Source organism: Lontra canadensis, unplaced genomic scaffold, assembly GCF_010015895.1.
Source record: "Lontra canadensis isolate GAN:19392208 unplaced genomic scaffold, GSC_riverotter_1.0 scaffold2, whole genome shotgun sequence".
NCBI lineage: Eukaryota > Metazoa > Chordata > Mammalia > Carnivora > Mustelidae > Lontra > Lontra canadensis.
The window spans coordinates 16,016,793-16,043,312 of NW_022630996.1; the positions used below are offsets into that span (position 1 = coordinate 16,016,793).

Sequence of the window (26,520 nt, forward strand, 5' to 3'; positions counted from 1 at the left end):
AGCATTTTAAAATAAATTAGTGCATATATATTTTAATATACCTATGTATTTGTTCACTCATATGTAACATATTTCATGCACTTTTTGTACTTAGTACATTGTGGACATCTTATGTTAGGGCATAGATGCTTCTTTCACTATAATGGCTATGTATGTTCCATTGTATAACTGTTTGTAACCTTTTGTATCCTAATTATGGAAGACCTTTTATTTTCCAGTGTTTTTGATACTATAAAAAAGTATTGCAGTTCTTATTTTTGTATACTTTGCATGTGTATGTGAGATTTTTCTGAGAGAGAAATTTCTGTAAGTGGAGTTGCTGGGTCACAGAAGATGCAAGTTGAAATTTTGATTTCCAGATACCTTTCCAAAAAGTTTTGTTTTTGTAGTGAGAATGCTGCTTTTGTTGTTATAGGTTATTCTGAAGCTTGTTGTTACCTTATGTGATTGTGTATTTTCTGATTCTAAATAACTTCCATCTCTCCCTTTCCTTTTCCAGATACAGCAATGATGTAACTTCTCTGCCTTTTCTACTGGAGATCCTTACAGTGTTACCTGAAGAAGTACATAGTCGTTCCTTACGAATTGGGGCTAACCGGCGCACAGAAATTATAGAAGATTTGGCCTTCTACTCTAGTACAGTGGTATCTCTATTGGTGAGTAAGTATGAAATTACTAAGTTGCTCTGTAGGGGCAAAAAGCCATGGTGGTTATTTTCTAATTCAATTGCATTATTGTGAAATACAGATTTCTTTGCAAAAATTGGCAATGATAATACTGTGACATTTGTAGAACACTACAATTAAATACTTTTCAGATTCAGAAACTGTACTTTTTTTTTAAAGATTTTATTTATTTATGAGAGAGAGAGTGAGAGAGAGCGCACAAGCAGGCAGAGAGGCAGGCAGAGGCCGAGAGAGAAGCAGGCTTCCCACCGAGCAAGGAGCCTGATGCAGGACTTGATCCCATGACCTTGGGATCATGACCTGAGCCAAAGGCAGCGGCCCAACCAACTGAGCCACCCAGGCGCCCAAGAAACTGTACTTTTTGAGCTTGTAAGTAACACTGTGAGGGTGATGTTATTTCCATTTTATGAATTAGATATATAGGCTTTAGACATATACAACTGCTAATTCAGAATTTAAATTCAGGCTTTCTGATTACACTTCCTTGCTTTTCTACTACTTCATGCTACAAACTGTTGGCTCTTGACAAAGGACCATGCTAATGTGTAAATTTACTTAAGGAAAGGATCCTCTCTTAAGGATCAGTTGAGATTTTGATAAGTGGTTCAGGTCTTTAGTTGACCTTTGAGCAATACCACAATTATAAATGAGATAATACTACACCATTTTTTTAAAAAAGAGTTAAATGTGGGGCACCTGGGTGGCTCAGTGGATTAAAGCCTCTGCCTTCAGCTCAGGTCATGATCCCAGGGTCCTGGGATCGAGTCCCGTATCAGGCTTTCTTCTCAGCAGGGAGCCTGCTTCCTCCTCTCTCTCTGCCTGCCTCTCTGCCTACTTGTGATCTCTGTCTGTCAAATAAATAAATAAAAACTTAAAAATTAAATTAAAAATAAAAATAAAAAGTTAAATGTGATTAGGTCCTTTTTGACTAGGTAGACATTTTAATGCTATAGACAAGTGATGGGTAAATTTATAGTCTATGAGCTAGTCACGTATTTCTGTAAATAGAGTTTTACTGGAACATAGTCATGTTCATACATACATTATATATTGTGTACGTCTGTAATTTTGAGCTGAAGTAGCAGAGTTGAATAATTTTCACAGAGACCACATATAGTCTATAAAATTTAAAGTGTTTATTCTTTGGCCCTTTAAAGAAAATATTTGCTACTTCTTGAACTTGATTGTATTAAATTATCTAGCCCACATCTCATTTTAGGTCTTTATAGCCCAGGTCACTTTTTTCAGTAATGTGGTTATAGATTATTTCTCAGGGATTTGCTTCAGTACTTTTGCAACATCATAGAACTTTTTATTTGAAAAGACATTTTTTACTTAAAACTGTGTTCAGATTGGTGTTAGAAATTCACTGGAAAATTATTTATTTATTTATTTAAAGATTTTATTTATTTATTTGACAGGCAGAGATCACAAGTAGGCAGAGAGGCCGGCAGAGAGAGAGGGGGAAGCAGGCTCTCCACTGAGCAGAGAGCCCCATGTGGGGCTCGATCCCAGGACCCTGGGATCATGACCTGAGCCCAAGGCAGAGGCTTTAACCCACTGAGCCACCCAGGCGCCCCGAAAATTATTCTTTTAAATGCGTCTTTCAACTTACCATTTATTTTAAAGAAATAGTATTATTGAGAATTAGAAAATACAGAGTATATTCAAACCATTTGGAGATCACACTATTAACCTTTTAGTACATATCCTCTATGAACATACGACAAATTTTTTATTTTTATTTTTTATTTTTATTTATTTTTTTAAAAAAAGATTTTATTTATTTGGCAGAGAGAGAGAGAGAGATCACAAGTAGGCAGAGCAGCAGGCAGAGAGAGAGGGGGAAGCAGGCTCCTTGCTGAGCAGAGAGCCCGATGCATGGCTCGATCCCAGGACCCTGAGATCATGACCTGAGCCAAGGGCAGAGGCCCAACCCACTGAGCCACCCAGGTGCCCCGACAAATTTTTTAAATACAAATGAGATTATATTTTACCTATCCTCCTGAAGTTTCTTTTTCAGTCATCCAGCTTCATCCTTTCATTTCAGTAAATTTTTATATCCTCTAATAAGTACCCAGATCATCTTCACATTTCCCAAGTTCATCCTAAAATATCCTTTTTTTTTTTTTTTAAGATTTTTATTTATTTATTTGACAGACAGAGATCACAAGTAGGCAGAGAGGCCGGCAGAGAGAGAGGGAGGAAAGCAGGCTCCCCGCTGAGCAGAGAACCCGATATGGGGCTCGATCCCAGGACCCTGAGATCATGACCTGAGCCGAAGGCAGAGGCTTAACCCACTGAGCCACCCAGGTGCCCCATCCTAAAATATCCTTAACAGCATTTTTCCAAATCAGTATTCATTCTAGCACCATGCCTTATATCAGTTTATTATGATTCCTAATCACAGCTCCTCTCCCACCTCTTTTCAAAACAACACTGTTTTGAGTTGAGATTGGACCAATTATTTTATAGACTGTCTTGCCTTTTGGATTTTCTGGTTGCCTTGTCTTTGTTTCATTTAGTTTGTTTTTCTGTTCTCTGTATTTCCTTTAATTGGAAGTTGTATCCAAAACAGCTCTTCCCAGTAGGAATTCCTCTAGAGAATTAAGCCTTAATACCCTAAGGCATCCATGGTGTGAACAGATACTCTCCTATATTTAATAATGGTACGAGTATACTATCTTTAAGATGATGGAGAAAACAGTCACCCAAATCCTTTTCTTTTTTTTTAAATTTAATTTACTTATTTGACAGAGATCACAAGTAGGCAGAGAGGCAGGGAGAGAAAGAGAGAGAGAGAGGAGGAAGCAGGCTCCCCACCGAGCTGAGAGCCCAATGTGGGACTTGATCCCAGGACCCTGGCTGGGATCATGACCTGAGCCAAAGGCAGAGGCTTAACCCACTCAGCCATCCAGGCACCTCCAAATCATTTTCTATAAGACTTTATTCCTTCTAGAATCCTGGTTGAGAAAGAAAGTCTTAATGATCGATTTTAAAAGGTTAAAGATTTTAAAAATTTTATTTATTAATTTTTAAGGGGGTGGTGCGGAGAGGGAGAGACTCTTAAAGCAGGCTCCATGTCCAGCGCAGAATCTGACATTAGGCTTGATCTTAGAACCCTGAAATTATGACCTGAGCCAAAATCAGGAGTCGGACACTTAATCAACTGAGCCACTCAGATGCCCCAAAAGGTTAAACATTTTTTACTGGAATACATTATAGATATCTCACGTGGCATCCTGTCAGAAGAGAAAATACTTTTGGGTGACCTTCCATTAGTGATGTTAGGGTTAACTAGATTAGGATGATGACGGTCTGGTTCTTCCATTTATAAAGTTTGTTTTCCTTCTTACAATGCAATTTGTATGATGATAGTTTGTAGAATAACAGTGTTCAATTCCATATCAACTTTTGCCTAAGGATTTTATTTTTATTTTTATTTTTTTAAAAGATTTTATTTATTTATTTGACAGAGATCACAAGTAGGCAGAGAGGCAGGCAGAGAGAGAAAGGGAGGCAGGCTCCCCACTGAGCAGAGAGCCCAATGCGGGGCTAGATCCCAGGACCCTAGGATCATGACCTGAGCCGAAGGCAGAGGCTTTAACCCACTGAGCCACCCAGGTGCCCCTGTCTAAGGATTTTAAATTCTAGTTGGTAATCATTGTCTTAATAATTTCATTATGGTTTACAAAATAATATTTTAATAATTTTGTCATTTTTTCTGTGTATGTATTAGTCGGCATTCTTGTGAGTAGTCTGGCATTCTTCCACTAGAAAGGCACTATAAATCTTAAATTCTTTTTTAATTTCCTGTTTGCAAAATAAGGTTTTGATTTAAACCTGCCTCAAGTGTCACTGTTTTTTTCTGACATCTCTTTATGGAGTGTTAGGACTCAGGGATTTTCATTGATTTAGGGTCTCAAGTAAAATCATTCTTTTGATGCTTAAAATATTATAACTTTGGCCACTAGAGCATTTCTCTCCTTCCTAACAAAAAAATTACTAATACTCACCTTGGTACCTCCTTGCCCCAGATCTATAATCCTTGGTTTCTTTTAGTATCAGTCTGGATCTAGTCAGAAGTGAGAAACCACACAGTAGCATGTAGGAGTGTTTAATATAAAGAGTGATTAATTCTAACAGGAGGTTACAGTGATGAGGGATTGTCTAGTAAGAAGGAAAGAGAGCTCTAAAGAATATAGGCATAAAACAGATAGAAGGAGCAGACATTAACCCCAAGGCTGAGATAGGGTTCCCAAGAGAGGAGGAGGTTACCCCCTCCCAGGGCTGAGATCCAGACCCTATTTAGAGAAGGCACAGTATTGTGGAGAAGTCATTTTGGCACTCTGTGCTGCTGAAAATTAGTCTTTTTGAACTTGCTGGAAATCTGTCTTCTAAGAAGCCCAGAAAGCTATTCAGGGAAGGTGTCTCTTTGCCACGAAATCACCTTGGTGTGGCAGTACCAGAGGAAGCCACTGGCCACTATGTACTGCAGACACTGGAGAAACTGAGCACACTGAATCCGGTGCTGGAGAAATAATTCTTTAGGAGCCAGAAGCACTTTGCTATAAATCCATTGGAGAGAGTGGGGGAAATGCCAGGGAAGCTGGTGGCCAGTGCCTTGCAGGAGGCAGGCACCAGAGGAAATACGAGTCTGGGGCTAGAGGAGCTGCACGTTCTGTAGAAGGCTACCAAGTGAGCACGCTAACCACTGGGAAGCAGAACTCCTTTCCTCTTGTTTCTCTCCTGTGGCCTTCTGACAAAAAGTCAGTGCTGCTTGGCATAGGAAAAAATTAATTTAAAGGGCCATTTTTACAGAGTAATCTAAAAGGGTGAATTTGGTGCTGGGACACAATATATCTATAGCCAGCCTTAGTCTTCCTGTTCGACTAGCTTAGCTTTCTGTTTGGTTAACTCTTTTACATACATTTAAACTCGTGTGCAGGGGCCCCTGGGTGGATCAGTTGGTTAAACATCTGCCTTGGCTCAGTTCATGATCTCATGGTCCTGGGATTGAAGCCTACATTGGGCTTCTTGCTCTCAGTAGGGAGTCTGCTTCTTCCTCTCCCCTGCTTGTGTGCACTCCCACTCTTTCTCTCTCTCTCATGCTCTCTCTCAAATAAATAAAAATCTTAAAAAAAAACACTCATATGCAATGGCATAACAAGCAAAGAGGAAATATGCAAAGCCACTACAGCCCTCATGTGTGTATTTATCACGGGAGTTCTATAATTCATATGTATGGCTTTCTTGCAGAACTCATTTCATCTTTCCCCTGATGCTATAGACTAAATATCTGTGTGTCTCTCCTTTCCCCCCACCAAAATTTATATGTTGCTGTAGACTGAATATTTGTGTGTGTGCCCAGCCCCAATTTATATATTTATATGTTGAAACCTAGTGCCTGACGTTGTAGTGTTAGAAGAGGCTTTTGGAAGGTGATTAGGTCATGAATATGGGACCCTCGTGAATGGGATTAGTGTCCTTATAAAAGAGACCCCAAGCCCAGAAAGCTCCCTTCCTTCTTATGTCATGTGTAAACATAGATGAAAGGTCCTTGATTATCAAACAAGAAGCCAGTCCTCACCAGACACTGGATCTAGGGGGTACATTGATCTTGAACTTCCCCAGCCTCTAAATCTGTAAAAAATAAATTTCTGTTGTTTGTAAGCCACCCATCCTATTGTACTCTGTTGTAGCAGCCTGAATGGACTAAGACTCCTGCATTGGTCAGAACCTTAGCTCGTTGGTGTTCTTTACTCTTTGAAGTGACCCTAACTTTCATTCCCAAAGAGTATGAGCCCTCAATAATCCTGCCTTTTTGGGTTGTTGCTTCTGTAGTTTTCCATTAACATTTATTGTTAAGCATGGAAGTACTAAGAAGCTCTCTAGAAAATTCTGTGGGTTCCACACTGAGAACTCTTTGCTTCGATTGTGTAGGAGGAACTCAGTTTTTCTTTTTTTCTTTTAGATTTTATTTATTTATTTGACACAGAGAGAGACAGGGAACACAACAAGCAGGGGAAGCGGGAGAGGGAGAAACAGCAGGAAGCCTAACGCGGGGCTGCATCCCAGGACCCTGGGATCATGACCTGAGCCAAAGACAGACGCTTAATCAAATGAGTCACCCAGGCACCCCGGAACTCAAGTTTTTCCTTGGTTACTGGGATCAGTAACTCCCATCTTAGAGATTAACACCCTCCTCCCTTTTTTTCCTATTGGTTCAGTGGCATAAAAAGCCCATATTGTCCAGGTAGTTGACTTATCTTCCAGTTCACTTGCATCATGTTTATATTTCCTGGTAGAAGCTTTCCTTCCTTGGGGACCAAAATCTCCAACAGAGGTCAGAGTTGCTCATTACTGTATTTCCCTTATTCTGATATGAGTTCCTGGATTACATAGGATGCCATTATGATTGGATATGACATTCTGTGAGCCTGTGATTAATACCGTGCTGATAGAAGCACTGAAAGCAGAGAAGGCAAATCCATATCCAGCATGTAAGTCTCTTTCTTCCTGTGAGTCTTGTTTTTCCATACAAATCTCTGCTTCCTTTGTGATAGAAGTTCAATGTAATCAATCAGCCTGGTCCTTTGGTAGATGGTGCCATTTTAGGGACTCAGTATTGGTCTCTGCTGCTGGTAGATTTGACACTCATCATTAGTTTTTAACTTACTTAGTGGAAGTCCTTGTTAATCCTTGTGTAACCTCTATCCCAGCTACTATGGCCATTTTGTTTATGAGCCTCTTGAGCAAGGTGGCTGGGGAAAGAGGCTGCAATTATAGAGTTTCTCATTTTGTCCATCTGTCGTTGAAAGATTCCTCTGTAGTGGATATCTTCTGGTGGGTATTCGCACAGGACAGAAATTTCTCCACAGCCTGTGCCTATTTATATACCATTCATACATACTTCTGCCTCAGAATTCCTTGTCACCAAACTTTTAATCATGCTTCTTCCAAATATCTGGTCGTCCAAATCATTGAAAATTGTCCATAAATAAGTATAGATCCATGTTTTGGGTCACCTCTCACTCCATACGTGGTGGACAACCAATTATATTGCTTGAAGTTCTGCCCTTTAGGATTTTCCTTCAACCACTGTCCTTTCACTACAACCACTGTCTCTCACTGTCCTTCACTGCCCTTATGGGTCTGTAATTGTGCAGCAGTCCACCTTCAGGTGGTACCAGCATGTTGTGTACATCATTCTGTAATTTGGGCTTGAGTTTTCTTCTTTAGTTATCTAGGTTGTAAGAAACATCCAGGAGATAGGAGGCAGTAGGCACGGATTGAGGGAAATGAATCAATGCAAGAAGAGTTTTTGTCAAAGGAATCTAACCTACCTGTGCATGCAGCTTTCTTATACCTTTTTGAACTCAGTTTCTTTTATTCCGTTTGTGTTTGATGATAGGTTGCTTTTATGCATGCCCATATTTAGGTAGTTCAGACAGTACTCAGTTCATGATGAGAAGCTCAGGCCTTGTGATCACCTGATGTCCTGTGGATAGATGTTCAGTTTCTACCAAGGTTTAGTAGCAAGCCAGAAGGTGTTTCTCAAAAGAATAATCAAAAGAAAGTGCAGATTTGCTCCCAGATCCTAGATATCTGTACTCTTCATTTTCCTGGGTACTTCCCAGAGGTGCCATGTACTCATTAAATCCAGAATCTCTAGGAAGTACATTCATGTCAATGAGATTGACTCAAGTTAGTGGTATATTCCAGTCTCCCATGGTCCGATACCCTTAAAATCATTCCCATGTATGTTCCCCAGGTTTCTTCAAATACATGTTAGCAAAGTTACATTTTTCTTGATAAGTTATTTCCTCTTGTATATACCTGTCCCCCCTGAAAGATGCTAAGATTTGGCCATAGTTGTGGTGGCACAGGAAATGGTTGTGGTAAGTCTTGAAGAGATTGGGCATCCCATCCCCTGTGAAGGCACTTGTCTCAGAGGAGGTAATTACAGGGCTTTCAAACTGAAGAAGCCTATTCTTCTCGGACACTGGAAGGCACACTACATCTACTGGTAAGAGACTCAGTAATTTGGGAGTTCAAGATTATCTGTTCCATTAGGGTCCAGACACCAGATGTCGCTTTTTCAAGTTTCAGAATTCCATGTTTTACAGTTTCTTAAGTTTCACATGAGAAATTTGTTGAGATTGTGAATGCAGCTGTTTATAATTTAGCAAGCCACACAAATTATGCATATGAATATCAGCCCTGGAGCTACTCAAAATAAGAACCTCATTTAGAGCGGTTGTGGAAGCTTTGGTTCTCAGACTATGACTTGAGTTAAGGGACCTGAGCTTGTTATTTTCTTTTTGTAAGGACTGAAGTGAAGCCAAAAGAATCCGGTCAATACCGCAGTCCTCATAGGCATCATTACTGGCACAGTGGTCAAGTGCAGCAGCCACTTGGACTTCCAAGGCATATGCTTGACTTAACACTTCCTCATAATTGACAACAGGCAATAGCTTGATTTGTTGTAATGAAATCTGAAAAATTTGTCCCAGCGGTACTTAATAAGGTCTGTAGTTCTGTCCTATAGCTTGTCATGTTACAGAACCCAGAAAATGAAATAGTCCAGAATTGCCATGGGAAATAGGCTAGCTGTTTCCCCCACATTCCTCTTATTCATTCTATTCCATCCCATTTTGTCAGTATTATACTTTTGTGGTCTATTAGAATGGAGCCTTTCCTAAACATTGTGTTGAACTTTTGAGCCTGTCCTCTAATATATTTTTCTCCCTTCATTTACTCTTCATTTTGTTAATCCAAGATCTATTCTTATTTACCTCTGCTGTATTTTTACTGGGAACTCTTCTGGCATTTATATTTCAGCTTTGAGGCCTTGTTTTAAGAGACAGAGTTCTTAACAATACAGTTTTTAAAAAGGAACTCAAGGTAACGTTCTCTTAGTTCTGAAGCTTTATGGTATGTGTTTGATTTAATTAGCAGAATTTTTTTTCTCTTCAAAGCAATTAGATTTAGATGTAGGCTTTTTCCAAAATTCTGTTCCTAAGTTTGAGTCAGAAGTTTAGAATGTATGGTCTGGTCCTTCCATTTGTAAACATCATATCTTAGTAAACTGAAATGTCATTCAGGAAGTATAAAGGCCAAAACAGTTGTGTAATTTCACATCCAGAGCTTCAGAGATTCAAGTATGTGTGTGGTTGCCATGAATGTACTTGAAGCATTCTTGTTTTTCTTCTTTCATTTCAATTCAGTTCAGTACAATTCAAACTAATTGAGAAGAACGTAATCATAATAGCCTGATACAGTAAATATAGGAGGAGCGTGGCTACCTAGAAGTATAAGAGTCAACATTTAGATCACTGTGGGATTCTATAATCCCATGCCTCCACCACAGGCCTCCCAAACCCCACGGCAATTATGATGTTTCTGACCCATTGCTTGTAGAAATTATTTTTAGACATTTTTTTAAATCCAAAAAAGTTGGATTACACTTTACTTTGGAAAAAATATACATCACATAAACAATTCGCAAAGAGAAACTGAGTTTTCATCTGACTTTTCATTTTATCTCTTTTATCAACCTACCATATTTATAGTAGTGTCACTTTCTGTGGAATGGTATATTTGCTGGAGTATTCAAGCACAGAAGCTGAAACATCAGCTTTTCATATGGGGAATTACAGTAGTAGGACTATCTTGTTTTTCTATAAAATCAACTGTGTAGATGAATATTACTTTAAGGTACTTCTTCGGTGAGATTACATTAATGCAGAAGAGGGATCTAAGAAACCCTTACTTCTGAAACAGAACTATCTTTGGGCAAGTCTACAGTCTCTGTGTACTCCACTTCCCAGTTGAATAAGTGGAGATAGTACCTGACTGTAGTTTTAGTGGGGATTAATGAATTAAGAGTATTGAGAGCACCATCTGGTACTTTCAAAGCACTTTTTGGATGTCTGGGTGGCTCAGTCTGTTGAGGGTCTGCCTTCGGCTCAGGTCATGATCCCAGGGTCCTGGGATTGAGTCTCCCATCGGGCTCCTTGCTCAGCAGGGAACCTGCTTCTCCCTCTGCCTGTTTTTCCTGCAGCTGTCCATGCTTCTGCTCTCTCTCTGACGAATGAATAAATAAAATCTTTAAAAAAAAAAAAAAGAAAGAAAGAAAGCACTTAACTGTTAGTATTATTTTCCTTCTCATTATTATACCTGAGAGGTGATTGTAATAATGGTTTAAATATAAAGTTTGGCATTATTTTACCTTTTTTTTCCTTCTTTTCAGATGACCTGTGTAGAAAAAGCAGGAACAGATGAGAAAATGCTTATGAAGGTCTTTCGCTGTTTAGGAAGTTGGTTTAACCTAGGAGTTTTGGACAGTAACTTCATGGCTAACAATAAGTTACTAGCACTCCTTTTTGAGGTTTTGGTAAGTAATGGCTTTGTTTATGAAAGTATTTTTACCACGTAGTCACAGTAGTAACTAACCTTCTGGGACATAGTAGTGTTTTCAGATTTCTATATAGTGATTGAAAGGTGTATAGTAAGAAAGTGGCAGTGTCTCTTCCTTGTTACCAAGTATCAAATGAAGGTATGAGTATAATTAAGTTTAATAAGAAAGCAGTTTTACATGTAGATCAATGATTTACATATTAAACAAGTAAAAAACCATTGGGTTTTTTTCTTGTTTTAAAAATAGAATAATGGGGGGCGCCTGGGTGGCTCAGTGGGTTGAGGCCTCTGCCTTCAGCTCAGGTCATGATCTCAGGGTCCTGGGATTGTGCCGCGCATCGGGCTCTCTGCTCAGCGGGGAGCCTGCTTCCTCTCTCTCTCTCTCTCTGCCTGCCTCTCTGACTACTTGTAATCTCTACCAAATAAATAAAATCTTTAAAAAAATAAAAAAATAAAAATAGAATAATGGTCATTGGGTCTTTGAGACAATTACAGATCAGAATATTGTCTTTGTAGTTGTGATAGTTTACTTAAGCATCATGGTATGTACAGGTTGGATTTGAGGCTTTTTAGATAAATGGGATAAAAAGTAGTATCTTTTTATATACTTGGGCATGTTTTCCATAAGCTTTAAAATAATAGTATCTAGTAATACATTCTTTTGTCTTGGTAGATAGGACTGAGTGCATAGAATAAGACTAGTTTTTAGAACAAGAAACAGCAATCTCAAGCACATATTGATCAGGTCTTTGGAGATGAGAGTGACATTGTCTCGTTTTCCTGGATAGTCTCCTTCCATGAAGTCATATTAATATAGAAGCTCTGTGTGTACTGGTTATATGCTGGTGCACTGTTATTTAGAAGATGGTAGCATGATAATGGATAATGGATTGATATCGCTGTGAATTAAAGAAAAGGAAAACATTCTTCTAGGAGGCATTTCGGTGTTTCATTGTTGTTAATGTATTTATGTTGCTTTCTTGCATCAGGAGCTAAGACAGAAAAGTTAGACTCTGGTAATTGTTTTGCTATTCACTGTCTTTGTCTCATGTCTTTGGAAGAGTAGCCAGTATAAATAAATTAATATCCCACTTTTGTTTAAAAATTTATGAATATGAGGGGCACCTGGATGGTGCAGTCAGCTGAGCAGCCAGCTCTTGGTTTCAGCTTAGGTTGTGATCTCAGGGTCATGAGACTGACCCCTGCTTTGGGCTCTGTGCTCCATGGGGTATCTGCTTGAGATTCTCTCTCTCCCTCTCCCTCTCCTTCTGCCCCTCCTGCTCGTGCATGTGCACTCTCTCTCTCTAAATAAATCTTTTTAAAAATTTATGACTATGACTGATTACATATGAAGGGAGGGCAGCTTAGAATACATGTCAAACTCAATGCAGTGGTTACTTCTGGGAATTAAGATAAGGATAAGGAACAAGCGAACTAGTGCGACAGGATTATATTATCTTCTCCACTGATCCAGTGTCAGGACTCCTCTGCCACTTAACAGAAGTGTGGTTTTAGAGTCAGAGTCAAATATATTCTCATTCTTACATGCATTCAGTGGTTCAAAATCATGCCATATTTTAGTTTGCTTTATATTTGGACCACATCTCTGTTACAGATATATAGCCTTTTCTCCCATAGTTCTTTTTTTTTTTTTTTTTAAGGCTTTTACAAATGTAATGCTGGATATATATACAAAAGAATAAATATGGACATTTACTTAACTTTTTTTTTTTTTAAAGATTTTTATTTATTTATTTGATAGACAGAGATCACAAGTAAGCAGAGAGGCAGGCAGAGAGACAGGAAGGGAAGCAGTCTCCCTGCTGAGCAGAGAACCCGATGCGGGTCTCGATCCCAGGACCGTGGGATCGCGACCTGAGCCGAAGACAGAGGCTTTAACCCACTGAGCCACCCAGGCACCCCCATTTACTTAACTTTTTAAAACAGACTAATAATAATAAGTATTTTTGAATCCACCTGTAAACCTAAGAATAATCTAATGAATAATTTGCATTTATCCTTGTGTTCCCCAACCCTGCTTGTATAGTTCCTTCCTAACGATTCTAAATGTCCTTGTTTTTTTCATAAAAGACTAATATGCCTTCACTAAATTTATCCATTCTCTCAACTGTACTCTTTTAAATAGAAACCCTGAAGGTCTCGCTGTTTGAACTCTACTCCATTTTGTCCCAGTTGTTCTTGAGATCTACTTTCCAGCTGTCATTCTGAAACTTCTCTTTACTATGCTTCCGGATTGGATTAACTTCTTTGAATGTCCTCAGATACCTTCCTCAGGAAGATATGTGGGAAATAAACTTTGAGTTTTTGTATTCCTGAGAAATATTTATATTTTGCTTTTATTCTTAACTTGTGGTTTAACTAGGTATAGAGTTCTAGGTTCAGTTTTCTTTCAAGATTTCCAAGGTCTTTCTCTCTCATCTACTGGCAGGCATCATTGCTAATGAGAATCTAAATAACTGATTTGCTCCTTTCAAAGTTACCTTCTCTCATTCCCAGAAGCTTTAAGAATCTCTTTTGAACCTTGGTATTCTGAAATATTATGTTGATATATTAGGTAGGTGTGAGTATTTGAGACTTGTTGGACCCTTTCATTTTATTTTATTTTTTATTTTTTAAAAAAATATTTATTTATTTATTTTAGGGAAAGAGAATGTGTGCCAGTGAGGGGAAGATCAGAGGGGGAGGAGGTGGGAAAGAATCCCAGGGAGACTTGGTACTGAGTGTGGAAGCAAACGTGGGGCTCAGTCCCACAAGCCATGAGATCATGACGTGAAACCAAGAGTCGGGCGCCTAACCAACTGAGCCACCCAGACAACCCAGACCCTTTCATTTTAAATAGTATTTGAATATCAAAAAAGGATGGGAAAGATTTTCACAGACTAAAACAGGGTAGGGAACACATTGCATTACATTTGGAGGGGCTGGTGTGGGGGAAAAAAAAAAAACAACCATGGAATTTTAGAAGTCATGTGACTGAAAGGGGTACAAAAAGGCTGATTTGTTTGGCATATAGGGAAATAGGGAAGACTGATGAATATTATCTGGTTGAAGGCCATGACCTTTTAGGCTTTATGCATTTAAAGTACATGTTCAGAAACAGGCTATAATTGTTTGCTAGTACTTGGTTTTCAGCTTAATGATCATACATCTTATTTCCCTATTCCTGCCATTTCCCAGCAACAGGATAAGACCTCGTCCAACCTACACGAAGCTGCTTCAGATTGTGTGTGCTCAGCTCTCTATGCCATTGAGAATGTGGAGACTAACTTGCCATTAGCCATGCAGCTTTTTCAAGGAGTCCTAACATTGGAGACTGCTTATCACATGGCTGTGGCACGTGAAGATTTAGACAAGTGAGTGATTATTTAAGGCAGTAGCCCTGGATTCCATCCTTCATGATTTTTTAATGATTCTGGGTAAATACAGACACCACATTCTAAAGATGCTCTGTTCTTGACTGAATCTGGAGTTTAAAATGGATGCAGGAGAGGTTGAAATCATAGAAAGTAGTAATTTTTTCCACTCACAAAGGAAAAGGCTCTAAGAATTAGGGATGAACTTTGGAGTATCAAGTGTAATTTGATAAGGATTTTATTCATATGTTTTAGTAATTGAGAATTTGAACTGACTTATGAGTCATTTGCTTATATGTATAAAAATATATGATAAGGAAAGGTGGCTGTTACAGAGATTCTGATACAGCGTAGCTAATAATCACTACATGTCCCTTAGGCTGAGGATCCTTTTACTTATTTAAGTATGTCTGTGAGTATGTACATATACAGATTTCTGACTCGGTGCTCTCATTACTCTTTCATCTGCAGAGTTCTGAATTACTGCCGTATTTTCACTGAACTATGTGAAACTTTTCTTGAAAAAATTGTTTGTACTCCAGGCCAAGGTCTTGGCGACCTACGAACTCTGGAACTGCTGCTTATTTGTGCAGGACATCCTCAGTATGAGGTAGTGTTTATATTATGCTAAACCCATTTTTCTCTAAGTTGTATGCTGCGTATTACCTATATTCCATTGACACCTTGTGTCATAGCTTTTTATTTGTGGGAGACTATAGTCTTATATTTAATTAGTGTGATGTGATGGTTTCCTCTGTATTAGTTTTTTCTTTTTAAATTATGTTTGGGTTTTTCTATTCTATAGAATCTTTCCTATTTTCTAAATATTCTAATTCTAAAAAAATTAGAAATATTCTAATTCTAAAAAAAATTTCTATTCTCTATTTTCTTACCCAGTTAGCCGGGCTGACTGCTATCGGCACCTCAGGGAACCCATTAGGAAGAAAGCTTCCTACCTTTTAACTGAGCCCCCTCTCTAGGTCCAGCTATTCTTTTTGGAACTTTGTAGTTGTAGCTAAAAACAAAACAAAACCACATAAAATCTTAACTGTACCAGTCCTAATACCCAGAATTTTTTCTCCAAATTGTGAATGGGAATGAGAAAGGGATTGAAAGGATTTAAAAGTCTACTCTTTTCCAAAATCTCTACAACACCCTACCTCTTTAAAAAGTTAGATTTAAAAAAAAAAAAGCTAGATTTTTTAAACTCTTGTGTATTCAAGAAGTTTTACCTCCTCTTAATAGTTAAGAAGTGAGAAAGAACTCCCAAATTGGGTTATTTTAAATAGGTCTATTTTGGATCTTTGATGGGAAAAGGATGATAGGCCTCTCTTATTAGGGAGGAGTACAGCCCTGTATCTCTTTTTCTCTTATTCAAATAATAAACATTCAAATAATGTTTATTTGTTTGACTTGATCTCATGAGGGTATCTAGATTTGGATGAAACACAAAACATTTCTGGGAGTAGCACTCCCAGTGTACACTGTGTAATGATTATCACTCCTTTAAATAGTGCAATAAGTAAGATAAGCTGTGGATAAAGTCCCAGACTTTTTGTTCCTTTTCAGTCCCACTCAGGAAAGTAGGTGAGTAAAAATGATACAAGGTTGGTATGTTCAGGGATTTGCAGATGGTTTGTCTGTCAAGAGGTGAGGTATTTTTTCTTTTTCTTCTTTTTTAAAGAAAGATTTTATTTATCTCAAAGCTCGAACACAAGCATGGGGTTGGGGGGCAGAGGAAGAAGCGGACACTCAGCTGAGCAGGGAGCCCCATGTGGGGCTCTATCTTAGGACCCTGGGATTAGGACCTGAGCCGAAGGCAGCCCTTTAACTGACTCAGCCACCCAGGTGACCCTGTCAAGAGGTGTTTTAATCTCAAACATGAAATGATTTTTGATTTGAGAAAAAAATATTTAAAAGAGACTTCCCATTTCTGTATCTGTTTCTCTAAATTCAGAATCCTTTCTGTTGCTGGAGAACTTATCAGCTAAAGAGGGACTGTACTCCCAGTTATCGTAAATGGAGTTTGGGGCCTATCATCGGAAGATAGTTGGGTAGGATAGTAATAAATCTGCTAGAGAACAGGTGGCTTCTTAACCGATTCTACTTGTATTATTTTAGATTATGTCTTCTTTCCTGTATGGTTCTACTAATAAAACTGTCTTTATATGCCATTCCTTCTTTGAATCAAAAATTAACTTTCTTTTCCTTTTCTCTTTTTCAATTTGACAGGTAGTAGAAATTTCCTTTAACTTTTGGTACCGACTCGGGGAGCATTTGTACAAAACTAATGATGAAGTTATTCATGGAATCTTCAAAGCTTACATTCAGAGGCTGCTTCACGCCTTGGCTCGACACTGCCAGCTAGAACCAGACCATGTAAGTTCCCTTCTCCACTTCTTCAGATCTTAATTTCCTACTCTTTTCAGTCCTAATTTAAAAATGAACTAAAAAGGTAAGAAAATAAAGCTAATGGAATTTGCAGGTTTTCTGTCACTGTGTAGCGTACACTAAAGAAATCAACACCAGTGTAATGAAGAGTGAGTATAAGGCTTATATAGAAAGAAGTAAGTTCTTTTCCTAGAAATTCACCTTAAATAATTCTGCTGAAGAGAAAAAAATAGCTCTTTTAGGTATAAAGCATTATCTGTAAAGTAAAAAAAGGGTAAACTCACGTACAACAATGTAAGAAGAGTTACATAAATTAGGATGTTGCAGCTTGATGGACCATTATGCAAAATAATGACTTGAAATAGCAATGCTATTTGCTAAATGAAAAAAATTTAGCAAATTTTTTCTCTCTCTGTGTGTCAAATAAATAAAACCTTAGAAAAAAAAAGAAACAACTTTAAAAAAAGAATATAGAGAAATAATCTACTTGCTTAGAAGAATACATACTAGAAATACCATAAAATAGTCAATTAGAAAACCCTTTAACCTTCGTTCTTTGCTTAGTCTCTTAAATCTTACAGCATCCTTTTGATTGGTTGGTTAGTTCTAATTCTTCTTACTCAGGACTTGAAGAGAGTTTTTTCTCATTGCTCACTATTAGATCTGATGTGAAAACTATAACTGTTTCTGTTCTCTTCAGTTTAACATTAACATTGTTGATTCATGGTATTTTGCATCTTCAAAGAATCTTAGTGATGGTCTAGTGTAGGGATTTTCATCCTTATTTTTTTGTTATTTAACTGAGGAATTCTGTCTTCATCTACATCTTACATGGAAGCCTGATAGGTAAATAAAAGTAGGGCCTCTGCTTTCAGTTGGCTGTACTTGGCTTGATCCCATTCTTCTTTTGCCAGTTCCCTTGTGGCAGTTCCTTATACTTGTGGATATATGAGTGCTTTGTAATATGTGGGGTGCTATATTTTTTTATTTTATTTTTTTTTAAGATTTTATTTATTTGACAGAAGGAGAGTGAGAGAGGGAACACAAACAGAGGGAGTGGGAGAGGGAGAAGCAGGCTTCCCACTGAGCGGGGAGCCCAGTGCAGGGCTCAATCCCAGGACCCTAGGATCCTGACCTGAGCCGGAGGTAGATACTTGATGACTGAGCCACCCAGGTGTCCTTGTGGGGTACTTTATAATTCCCTATCTCAGGATAGCCATCATTTCCTTCTCATTCTCTGACTTTAATTTCTTCATCTTAAAGCAAGGAGTTTGGACTAGATCAGCAGTTCTCAGTAGTATTAGGGCTGTTTTCCAGATAGTCATGGATAAAGCTTTTTATACATGCCCTTAACCATCTCCCAATTGAAAGCATGAAATGTAAATGATCTCTCTCTATTTTTTTTTAAAGATTTTATTTATTTATTTGACAGAGATCACAAGTAGGCAGAGAGGCAGACAGAGAGAGAGCCTGATGCAGGGCTTAATACCAGGACCCTGAGATCATGACCTGAGCCCGAGGCAGAGGCTTAACCCACTGAGCCACCCAGGCACCCCAATCTCTATATTTTTTAATGAAAATTTTCAAATGTTTGGCAAAGGTGAAAATTTTATATTGACTATTTGTATACCTATACCTAAGTTGTACTATACTTGTGTTTTTTTATATATCTGTCTACCTATATAATACTCTTTTTAAAAGTCTAAAATTCTATTCTGAATCTAGTTGTTGTGATAATTACTGATTCTGGTAAATATTGACCCATGAAGCTTCAGGGGCATATTCAGTACTAAAAATAAGATAAACTTAGAAACTCTTAAGTTATCACCTCTTCCAGGTTACTTCCCACTCTGACCACTCAAATTTTTCAACAACAGAGCAATGTGTGGCTTGGAAATATGAGGGAAAAGGAAGAACAGTTTCTCATAGTAAAGGTAGAGGTTAGGTTGTATTGACTTGACATACCTAAAAGTTTAAGAGACCCTGTATATTAAAATAACCTTTGATTTAGGCAACTTATCTCTTGTTCATTGGGACTGAACTGTTTAATGGCTTTTTCTTTATTCTTGTTTTTATAGAGGTCTGTTAAAGCCTTATGATAAGTTTAAAAGAAATGTTATTTGACTTGAAATTTCAGGAGGGGGTTCCTGAGGAGACTGATGACTTTGGAGAGTTTCGGATGAGGGTATCAGATCTGGTGAAAGACTTGATTTTCTTGATTGGGTCTATGGAGTGTTTTGCTCAGGTAAGTCCATTTGGAGATTCTTACCAGTTTTACTGATCACTTGAGTTTTGTTCACTTCGGTGTCTCCTATAAATATTCCACCTTTTTCTTAAATTTTAATGGCTCATTGGGACAGTAGATATGCAGGTGCCTAGCACACTGCCTGGCATATAGTAGCTTGGTTTATTTATTATCTTAACAAGCAAGCCAATTGCAGTCTGTGGATGGTTCAGTTATGGTTTACTCCTATGATTCTTGCTGTTGAAAGCTGTTCTGCTTGTCTAGTCGGAGTGGAAAATCATAGATAAACCTTAAGACCCCAAGGTATTTATAGGGAACTTGGACCTAGCCAGGAAAAATAGGCAAGTTTTTCTGCTTTATTAATTATGTACCGAATCCTGGCAACTCTCTTAGTTATTTGGCATTTCCTTTGTCCACACTTATGGTTAGATTCCTGTGCAGTTTCATCCCAGAGGTGACTATACTAGAGTAGAAGATTCATAGTCCTGTGATTTTCCTGACAGTGAGTAATATTTTACCTCATAAGGTTGCAATCATCACCATTCCACATCACTTAACGTTAGCATAATTTCAGGCAGTTTTCATATTCCTAGATCACACTCTAAGCTCAGAAATACAGTAGTTTTGATACTTTATCAGCAATACCGAACTAACCTTTATTTTATTTTATTTTTTTTGGTAACCCAGCCATTTTGTATATTTGGGGGTATAATCTGATTTGGAAAGTCTTAATTAAATTATATCTGTTTTTCTTCATATTAAACAAAGTGTGTTTATTGATCTAATTACCAAGGGTTGGAGATTCTTAGAAAGCAGATTCAGTGAGATCACCAGATCACAGGCAGATGACCTGTGTTCACATTTCAGCTCTTTGTCATTTGCTATGTGGCTTTGAGCAAGTTACTTGTTCTTCAAATCTCAGTTTACAAATTTACTTAAATTGTCAGTGTTGTTCAAGATGTATTCTGTGGAACACCAGTCATATGAGATATTCTTTGTCAGGGGAGAATCCTCAATTAACATTGGGAAATGACTTAAACAGTGTATTAAAGGTTCGGTAAAGTCCTACAACAAGAGAATTACTTAGTTTTATTTTACTTAGCAGTGTTTGTTATTTGACTACAGAAATCTTACTTAGACTAACACCCAATCAGATGGATATATGCTGGGAAATTTCTGGACTAGAGCATCTTTGAGTATTCTGCTCGGTCTCCTTTTTTTCCTCCCCTTGCTTGGATATGGTATTCTAAATAGCTGCTTTTTAAGAATTTAATCTGTACTACTAGTGTTGATGCAGATAAGTCTTTAAAACAGTAGAAATGTTAAAATCAATACATATATAAGAAATTTACATAGTATTTCAATTTTAAGTGTATTTATGTATTTATCAGTTATTGTAGGGATCACAAAAAAACACTCATGTAATATGTTTGCTTTTCCATAATACTCATTTTGTCGGGGCAGATGATAATTTTGATACATTCCTGGGGAATCTAACTGGTTTTATTTCAGATATTAAAATAGCAGTTACTTGTAGTTAGTGAAGATGTGAAAAAGGAGTTAATTTTCTCCCCTGGCTCTGAGAGATACTTCGATTTAGAAACGAGGGGCTGGATTTATTTTAACTAAAAGGATTTTTTGTTTTGTTTGTTTTGGAATTCTATTCTGTTTTCCTTTTAATGGATCCATAATCCACCTCTTCTTCTCTAGTTATATTCTACTCTGAAAGAAGGCAACCCACCCTGGGAGGTGACAGAAGCGGTTCTCTTTATCATGGCTGCTATAGCAAAGAGTGTTGATCCGTGAGTGTCTAATAAGTCTTTTGCGGGAACTCTGAATATCAAAGGAAGGAAAATTATACCATTTTTCTCCTGTGCTATATGTTTGGAAATACTTAGAACTTCTATAATGCTGCCTAGTCGTCTGACTTCTAGAGTTTATTCCAGAGTAGCATGCATTGCTGATACCCATAACCACATATCCTAGAGTTAAAATTATTTTGTTCTTGATGTTAGGAAGATAATGCTGATTTATTTTTCCAGCTGAGGCTCCCTTATGAAAGTTGATATAATAAAAAAATTGTTAGGCTGTTAAATTGTTGGTGCTTGCTTAAAAGCAGTTGAATAGTCACTGATTAGCTCTCATCTGCTTTTGGACCTTGGGTAAGTGATCCTCACAAATACTTCATCATATTGTTCTCTGTTTTGTCTGCCTTAGAGAATCATTTGTGAGTTTTAGAAAGGCAAGATAGGTACCATTTCACCTTAAAAGAGTAGCAAAATCTAAGGAGCAATTATTATTTTTGTTATTGCCATGGGAAATCTTTAAGCTACTAGAATTTGATTTCTTTTTTTTTTTTTACCAGAATTTAATTTCTAATTGAGTAGCATAGAAATTTTATTTATGATTTTAATATGAATTCCTAAAAACAGAATTTACTTCGTGCTGTGAGTTTATAAATTGATGATAATATCTATCAAGTTTTCTTGTATTGTGATCAGATACCTGCAACTGAGCTCTTTTCCAAGCCTTGGTTAGAGAGATGGTTAAGGCATGTATTTATGAAAAGTACAGTGCTTCTTACTTAGCTGCCTTTTAGACTTGAGTCAGTGAAATCTTACGTTGTTTCTAATACAGTAAATATTCAAGGAGAATAGAGTAGGTTTGCTTTTCTCTATTAAGATGTACTGGTCCCGGGTGGGATGCCTGGGTGGCTTAGTTGGTTAAGCAACTGCCTTTGGCCCAGGTCATCATCCTGGAGTCCGGGGACCGAGTCTGCATTGGGCTCCCTGCTCATTGGGGAGTCTGCTTCTCCCTCTAATCCTCCCCTTCTCCTTCTCTCTTGCTCTCTCATTCTCTCTCTCTCATATAAATAAATCTTTAAAGAAAAAAATCTTAAAAAAAAAAAAAAAGATGTATTGGTCCTGAATTACATACCATATTGTTTGCTCTTACATTCATTTTGGTATCTTTTGGAACCTTCAGTGATAGTCTGAGGATTATTAAAATTACTTCTATTCTGATATGTGTTGGTGTGAAAAAGGATGGGTAGAGAGTCTCAAAAATTAGCTTAGTGCTCTCAGGAAACATAACATAAATGAGAAGGTTTTACATTATGGCTTTTTTTTTTAATCCACATTTGAAGCCAACTGCATGATTATAATTTTTTTTAGTGTATGGACTTAGACTTAGACTTAGTTCATCAGCATGGAGTGCTTTTGCTCTAATCCAGGACATTATTTAGATTTTAAACATCTTTTGTTTCTGTATTATAGCCTACCACTATGGGGGCATAAAGAATTTCAGCCAGTATTCTGGGGGAGTGGAAAAAAGACAAGGAAAGGGGAAAAAGAAATTCTTGGAGCCATGGAGAGTATTTGGTTAACTTTAATTTTCCCTCATGTTCCAAGTCAGGTCACCTTTACCTGTTCCTGCGGCTTGTATTCTTGTTCCTTTAGTTAGTGAGCTGGCCCACCTGTACTTACCTGTGCTTAAAATTTCCAGTATCCAGCTATAAGAAATATTTCGGAGAAGAACTAATAAGCAAGTGGTCTGTGAGAATTATTCACTCATTCATTTAGCCACGCAGCAATATTTATTGAGTGCCCACTGTGTGCCAGGCACTGTTCTAGGTACTGCAGCTAGAAGAATAACTAAAATGGATTCTTTAAAAGAAGACATGCATCCATAGTAAATGCCTGCCTCTCCAATTTGAAGAACATAATCTGATCGCAGGATGTGTCTTTAGATACTTTATTGGCATTTAGAAGATTAAGGAGCAGCATGCTTCTTGTGAAACAGTATCTGCTGTTTCTATCTTTTTGCCTTTTTTTGAGGATTTAAAAAACTTTCATACCAAATGTTAAGCACTTTCATCCAAATGGTTATGTGTTTAGAAAAAAGTCCTTTAGCAATGATTTGTCTTTTTACAGCCTGTTATTAGGCCAGAATCTAACCTCTGAAATCAGTAACTGTGAGTACTTACCTTTTGTACTTAGGGAGAACAATCCAACACTGGTGGAGGTCCTAGAAGGAGTCGTCCGACTTCCAGAGACTGTACATACAGCAGTGCGATACACCAGCATTGAATTGGTTGGAGAGATGAGCGAAGTGGTTGATCGAAATCCTCAGTTCCTTGGTATGTGTGAGCTCACTCTTCTGCAGCTATTGAGAGTGATTTTTCTGATTTTGTTCTTCCTTTCTTACTTTCACTCTTGTTCTTTTGTTCTTTATTTTTCTTGGTAGGTAGAATGTTTCTAGACAGTGAGAGTAAATACTGTATTATGAGCTGTTGCGTAGTTGACACATTTGTAAACTGGTCATCTCTTGGAAGAGGGATCTTTAAAGATTAGATCTCTAGATAGGGAAACAGTTTGCTTCTAGTAGTCTGCTTTGGGATGAATTTTTCTGTTAGTCTTTGGCACATGCTTGAATTAATCAGACTCCCTATAGTTCTAACTTAGATGCTATTAATAGGCTAAAGCAAAGGAAAGGTTTTTCTTCAGCATTAAATACTCTTTTTTAAAAACCAAGAATTATCATTTGAGACAAAATAAGTACAAATTAAAATGAAAAGAATGTTGAATTATATCAACTTTGGATGCCCTTATTGGCTTGAAAAAAATAACTAAAGATTATACAAAGTAACTTTAGAATCAAAAGTAAGGGAAGAAATCATTTCTTTATCTCTCTCATTTTGCAGATAAATCCAAAGAGAGTAAATAATTTATCTAAGGTAGTATATATTAAGCCTCCCTGATATTCAGGACTGATACATTCTAAGAATTTTAAGAACCCTCCCCGCCAAACTTGTGTCTATCATATTGTTTGATATATTTCTATGCTTATGTTACCATCTTTTTTTTTTTTTTAATTCCAGTATAGTTAACATAAGTGCTGTATTAGTTTCAGGTGTATAATATAGTGATTAAACAGTTCTGTGCATTACTTGGTGCTCATCAAGATAAGTGTACTCTTAATCCCCTTCACCTATTTAACCCATCCCCTCCATCCACCCCACCTCTGATAACCATCAGTTTGTTATCTATAGTTAAGAATCTGGTTTTTTTTTTCCTTTGTTTTGGAAATCATATGGTATTTCTCTTTCTCTGACTTACTTCACTTAGCATTATACTCTCTAGATCCATCCATGTTGTTGCAGATGGCAAGATTTCATTCTTTTTTATGACTGAGTGATATCTGTGTGTGTGTTCACGCACACGCACATGTATGTGAACATGTGTTTATACCTCTTCTTTATTCATGTGTCTTTCAGTGGACACTTGGGTTGCTTCTGTAATTTGGCTATTGTAAATAATGCTGCATTAAACATAGGGGTGTGTATATCTTTCTAAATTTGTGTTTTCGTATTCTTTTGAGTAAATACCCAATAGTGAAATTACTGGATTATACATCTATTACCCACTTTTAGCTTGATTTTATTTTACATATGATCTTTTTTATTGTTTTAAAACTGTTGCTTAAAAAGTGATGTTTCTTTTTTCTTATTTCTGTGTATAGAGCGTATGATAGACATGTTCACATTATAGCTGAGACACTTTCAAGTTCAACATACCATTGAAAAATTTTTTCAGAATACCTGTTTTCTAATGATTAGATTGTTTACTTCTGTAATCTATCTCAACATTTGACTTTCTTTTCTGAATGATTCTTCTACAAGAAACTAAAGCGGGTTTGTTTGTTAAACCTTATCACTCAGTACCACCATGCAGTATCTCATTTAAATACATGCATCAGCAGTAAGACAAATTGCTCCATATTTGTACTTACTTTAGAATAGTTAAAACAATGGATATCCCATTTGAGAATCACAGAAGCTTACAGCATTATAGTTCCCTGTACTCTATACTTAGTTCCTCTGATTCCTAAGCTTAAAAGTTTTAGGCTGCTTTTGTGGAGGGGACCAGGGGTTCATGCTGATTGGGGCATTATATTGGTCATTAGATGGGAAATGGAGATAACGTTTTAATGTGCTTTACGACATTATTATATTACTTCTTTTCTGGTTTGGTATGAGATTATTCTGATGTACTTTCAAAGTGTTCCTTAATCATATGTGATTTTTCCATAGAAAATTATTCTGATTTTTACAAAGTAAGGTAAAAGATAAGAAGAATGTGCTTTATAGAAATTCACCTTTATGATCAGTTTCTTTGGAACACTTATTTTTGTTACAAAAGTAAAGCATAGTTTTTCCAGAAGTACTAAAGCTCAATCTGCATGTTTTTAAGGCCTTTTCTAACTATAAAGAAGCAAGTATAAAAGTGTCCACTTAGATAACTGTCGTCCTGATTAACATAGGCTGTTTTTTACATAGTGACTCATCTCTGAGTATAAATAATGGTAGCTCTCTGAGCTTTATATTCTTTCTTATATTACCTTATTCTTAATACATGGATGGCCTTATCCACCCGTGGTTTTCAAACTATGCTGTGTGAAGTACTAGCCATGAGGAAAGAAATAGAAGGTGAATAGATAGGACTCAGGGCTCCCTGACACTATGTCAGTGAGATCAGCTCCTTTTTTATGTTTTATATATTGGGGTTTGAACACATTTCATTTTTTTAAATGGTTCTTTTGCTTAAAGGCGGGGTGGGGGCAGGAATATAAACCTCTGTTATAAGGATCTACAAGTTTTCCTTGAGTTTTAGACCTGTAATCTCTACTGTGTGGTATCTCTCCTTAGACCCTGTGTTGGGCTATTTGATGAAGGGCCTGTGTGAAAAGCCTCTGGCTTCTGCTGCAGCCAAAGCCATTCATAACATTTGCTCTGTCTGCCGAGACCACATGGCTCAGCACTTTAATGGACTCCTGGAGATTGCTCGTTCCCTTGATTCCTTCATGTTGTCTCCAGAAGCTGCTGTGGGCTTGCTAAAAGGTATTTACTTCAGATATTAACCAAGAACATCTCTAAGCCCTTCTGGGGGGTTATCTTATACTAATCATATCCCAGTTTTTCAGTTGCAGTATACTTAGTGATGGAGAAAGTTTACCGTTCCACTCAGGGGAGGGTGTTGATATATACATGTACTCTTTTCTTAAAATACTTTAAGGCTGTATAACTACTTCAGCCTGCTTACAGTGTGTATAGCACAGACTTAAATTTTGGGGTGGTGATGACACATTTGAACTAAATATAGTTCTTTTAGAGTTGGGGGAAGAATAAAAAAAGGAGCCCAAATAGCATTGCCATACCAAAGCAGTAGGTGGAAATTTAAAGGTAGTTTGTGTGGATCAGTCCTGTCCATAGAAACTTGGTGTCTTAGTATTCTTTAACCATTACGAATCAGCTTTACGCTCAGTGATTTCCTATTCAGAGGCAAGTAGCGAGAGTGGTGATGAAGTTCAAAGAAGAACTAGAGATATTAGGGCTAGGAAAAAG

At 37.3% G+C, this 26,520-nt stretch overlaps 1 protein-coding gene across 2 annotated transcripts in view; it reads left to right on the top strand.

The window, feature by feature from the left end:
* Positions 1 to 26,520, top strand: part of TNPO3 (transportin 3) — an 82,871-nt gene that overhangs the window by 27,817 nt on the left and 28,534 nt on the right. For both annotated transcript variants that reach the window (XM_032869520.1, XM_032869528.1), the window contains 9 exons: positions 500 to 656; positions 10,942 to 11,085; positions 14,307 to 14,482; positions 14,954 to 15,092; positions 16,715 to 16,861; positions 19,011 to 19,118; positions 20,829 to 20,920; positions 23,117 to 23,256; positions 25,825 to 26,016. In XM_032869520.1, coding sequence (XP_032725411.1) covers positions 500 to 656; positions 10,942 to 11,085; positions 14,307 to 14,482; positions 14,954 to 15,092; positions 16,715 to 16,861; positions 19,011 to 19,118; positions 20,829 to 20,920; positions 23,117 to 23,256; positions 25,825 to 26,016 — 1,295 coding nt within the window. The remainder of the gene's footprint in view (positions 1 to 499; positions 657 to 10,941; positions 11,086 to 14,306; positions 14,483 to 14,953; positions 15,093 to 16,714; positions 16,862 to 19,010; positions 19,119 to 20,828; positions 20,921 to 23,116; positions 23,257 to 25,824; positions 26,017 to 26,520) is intronic.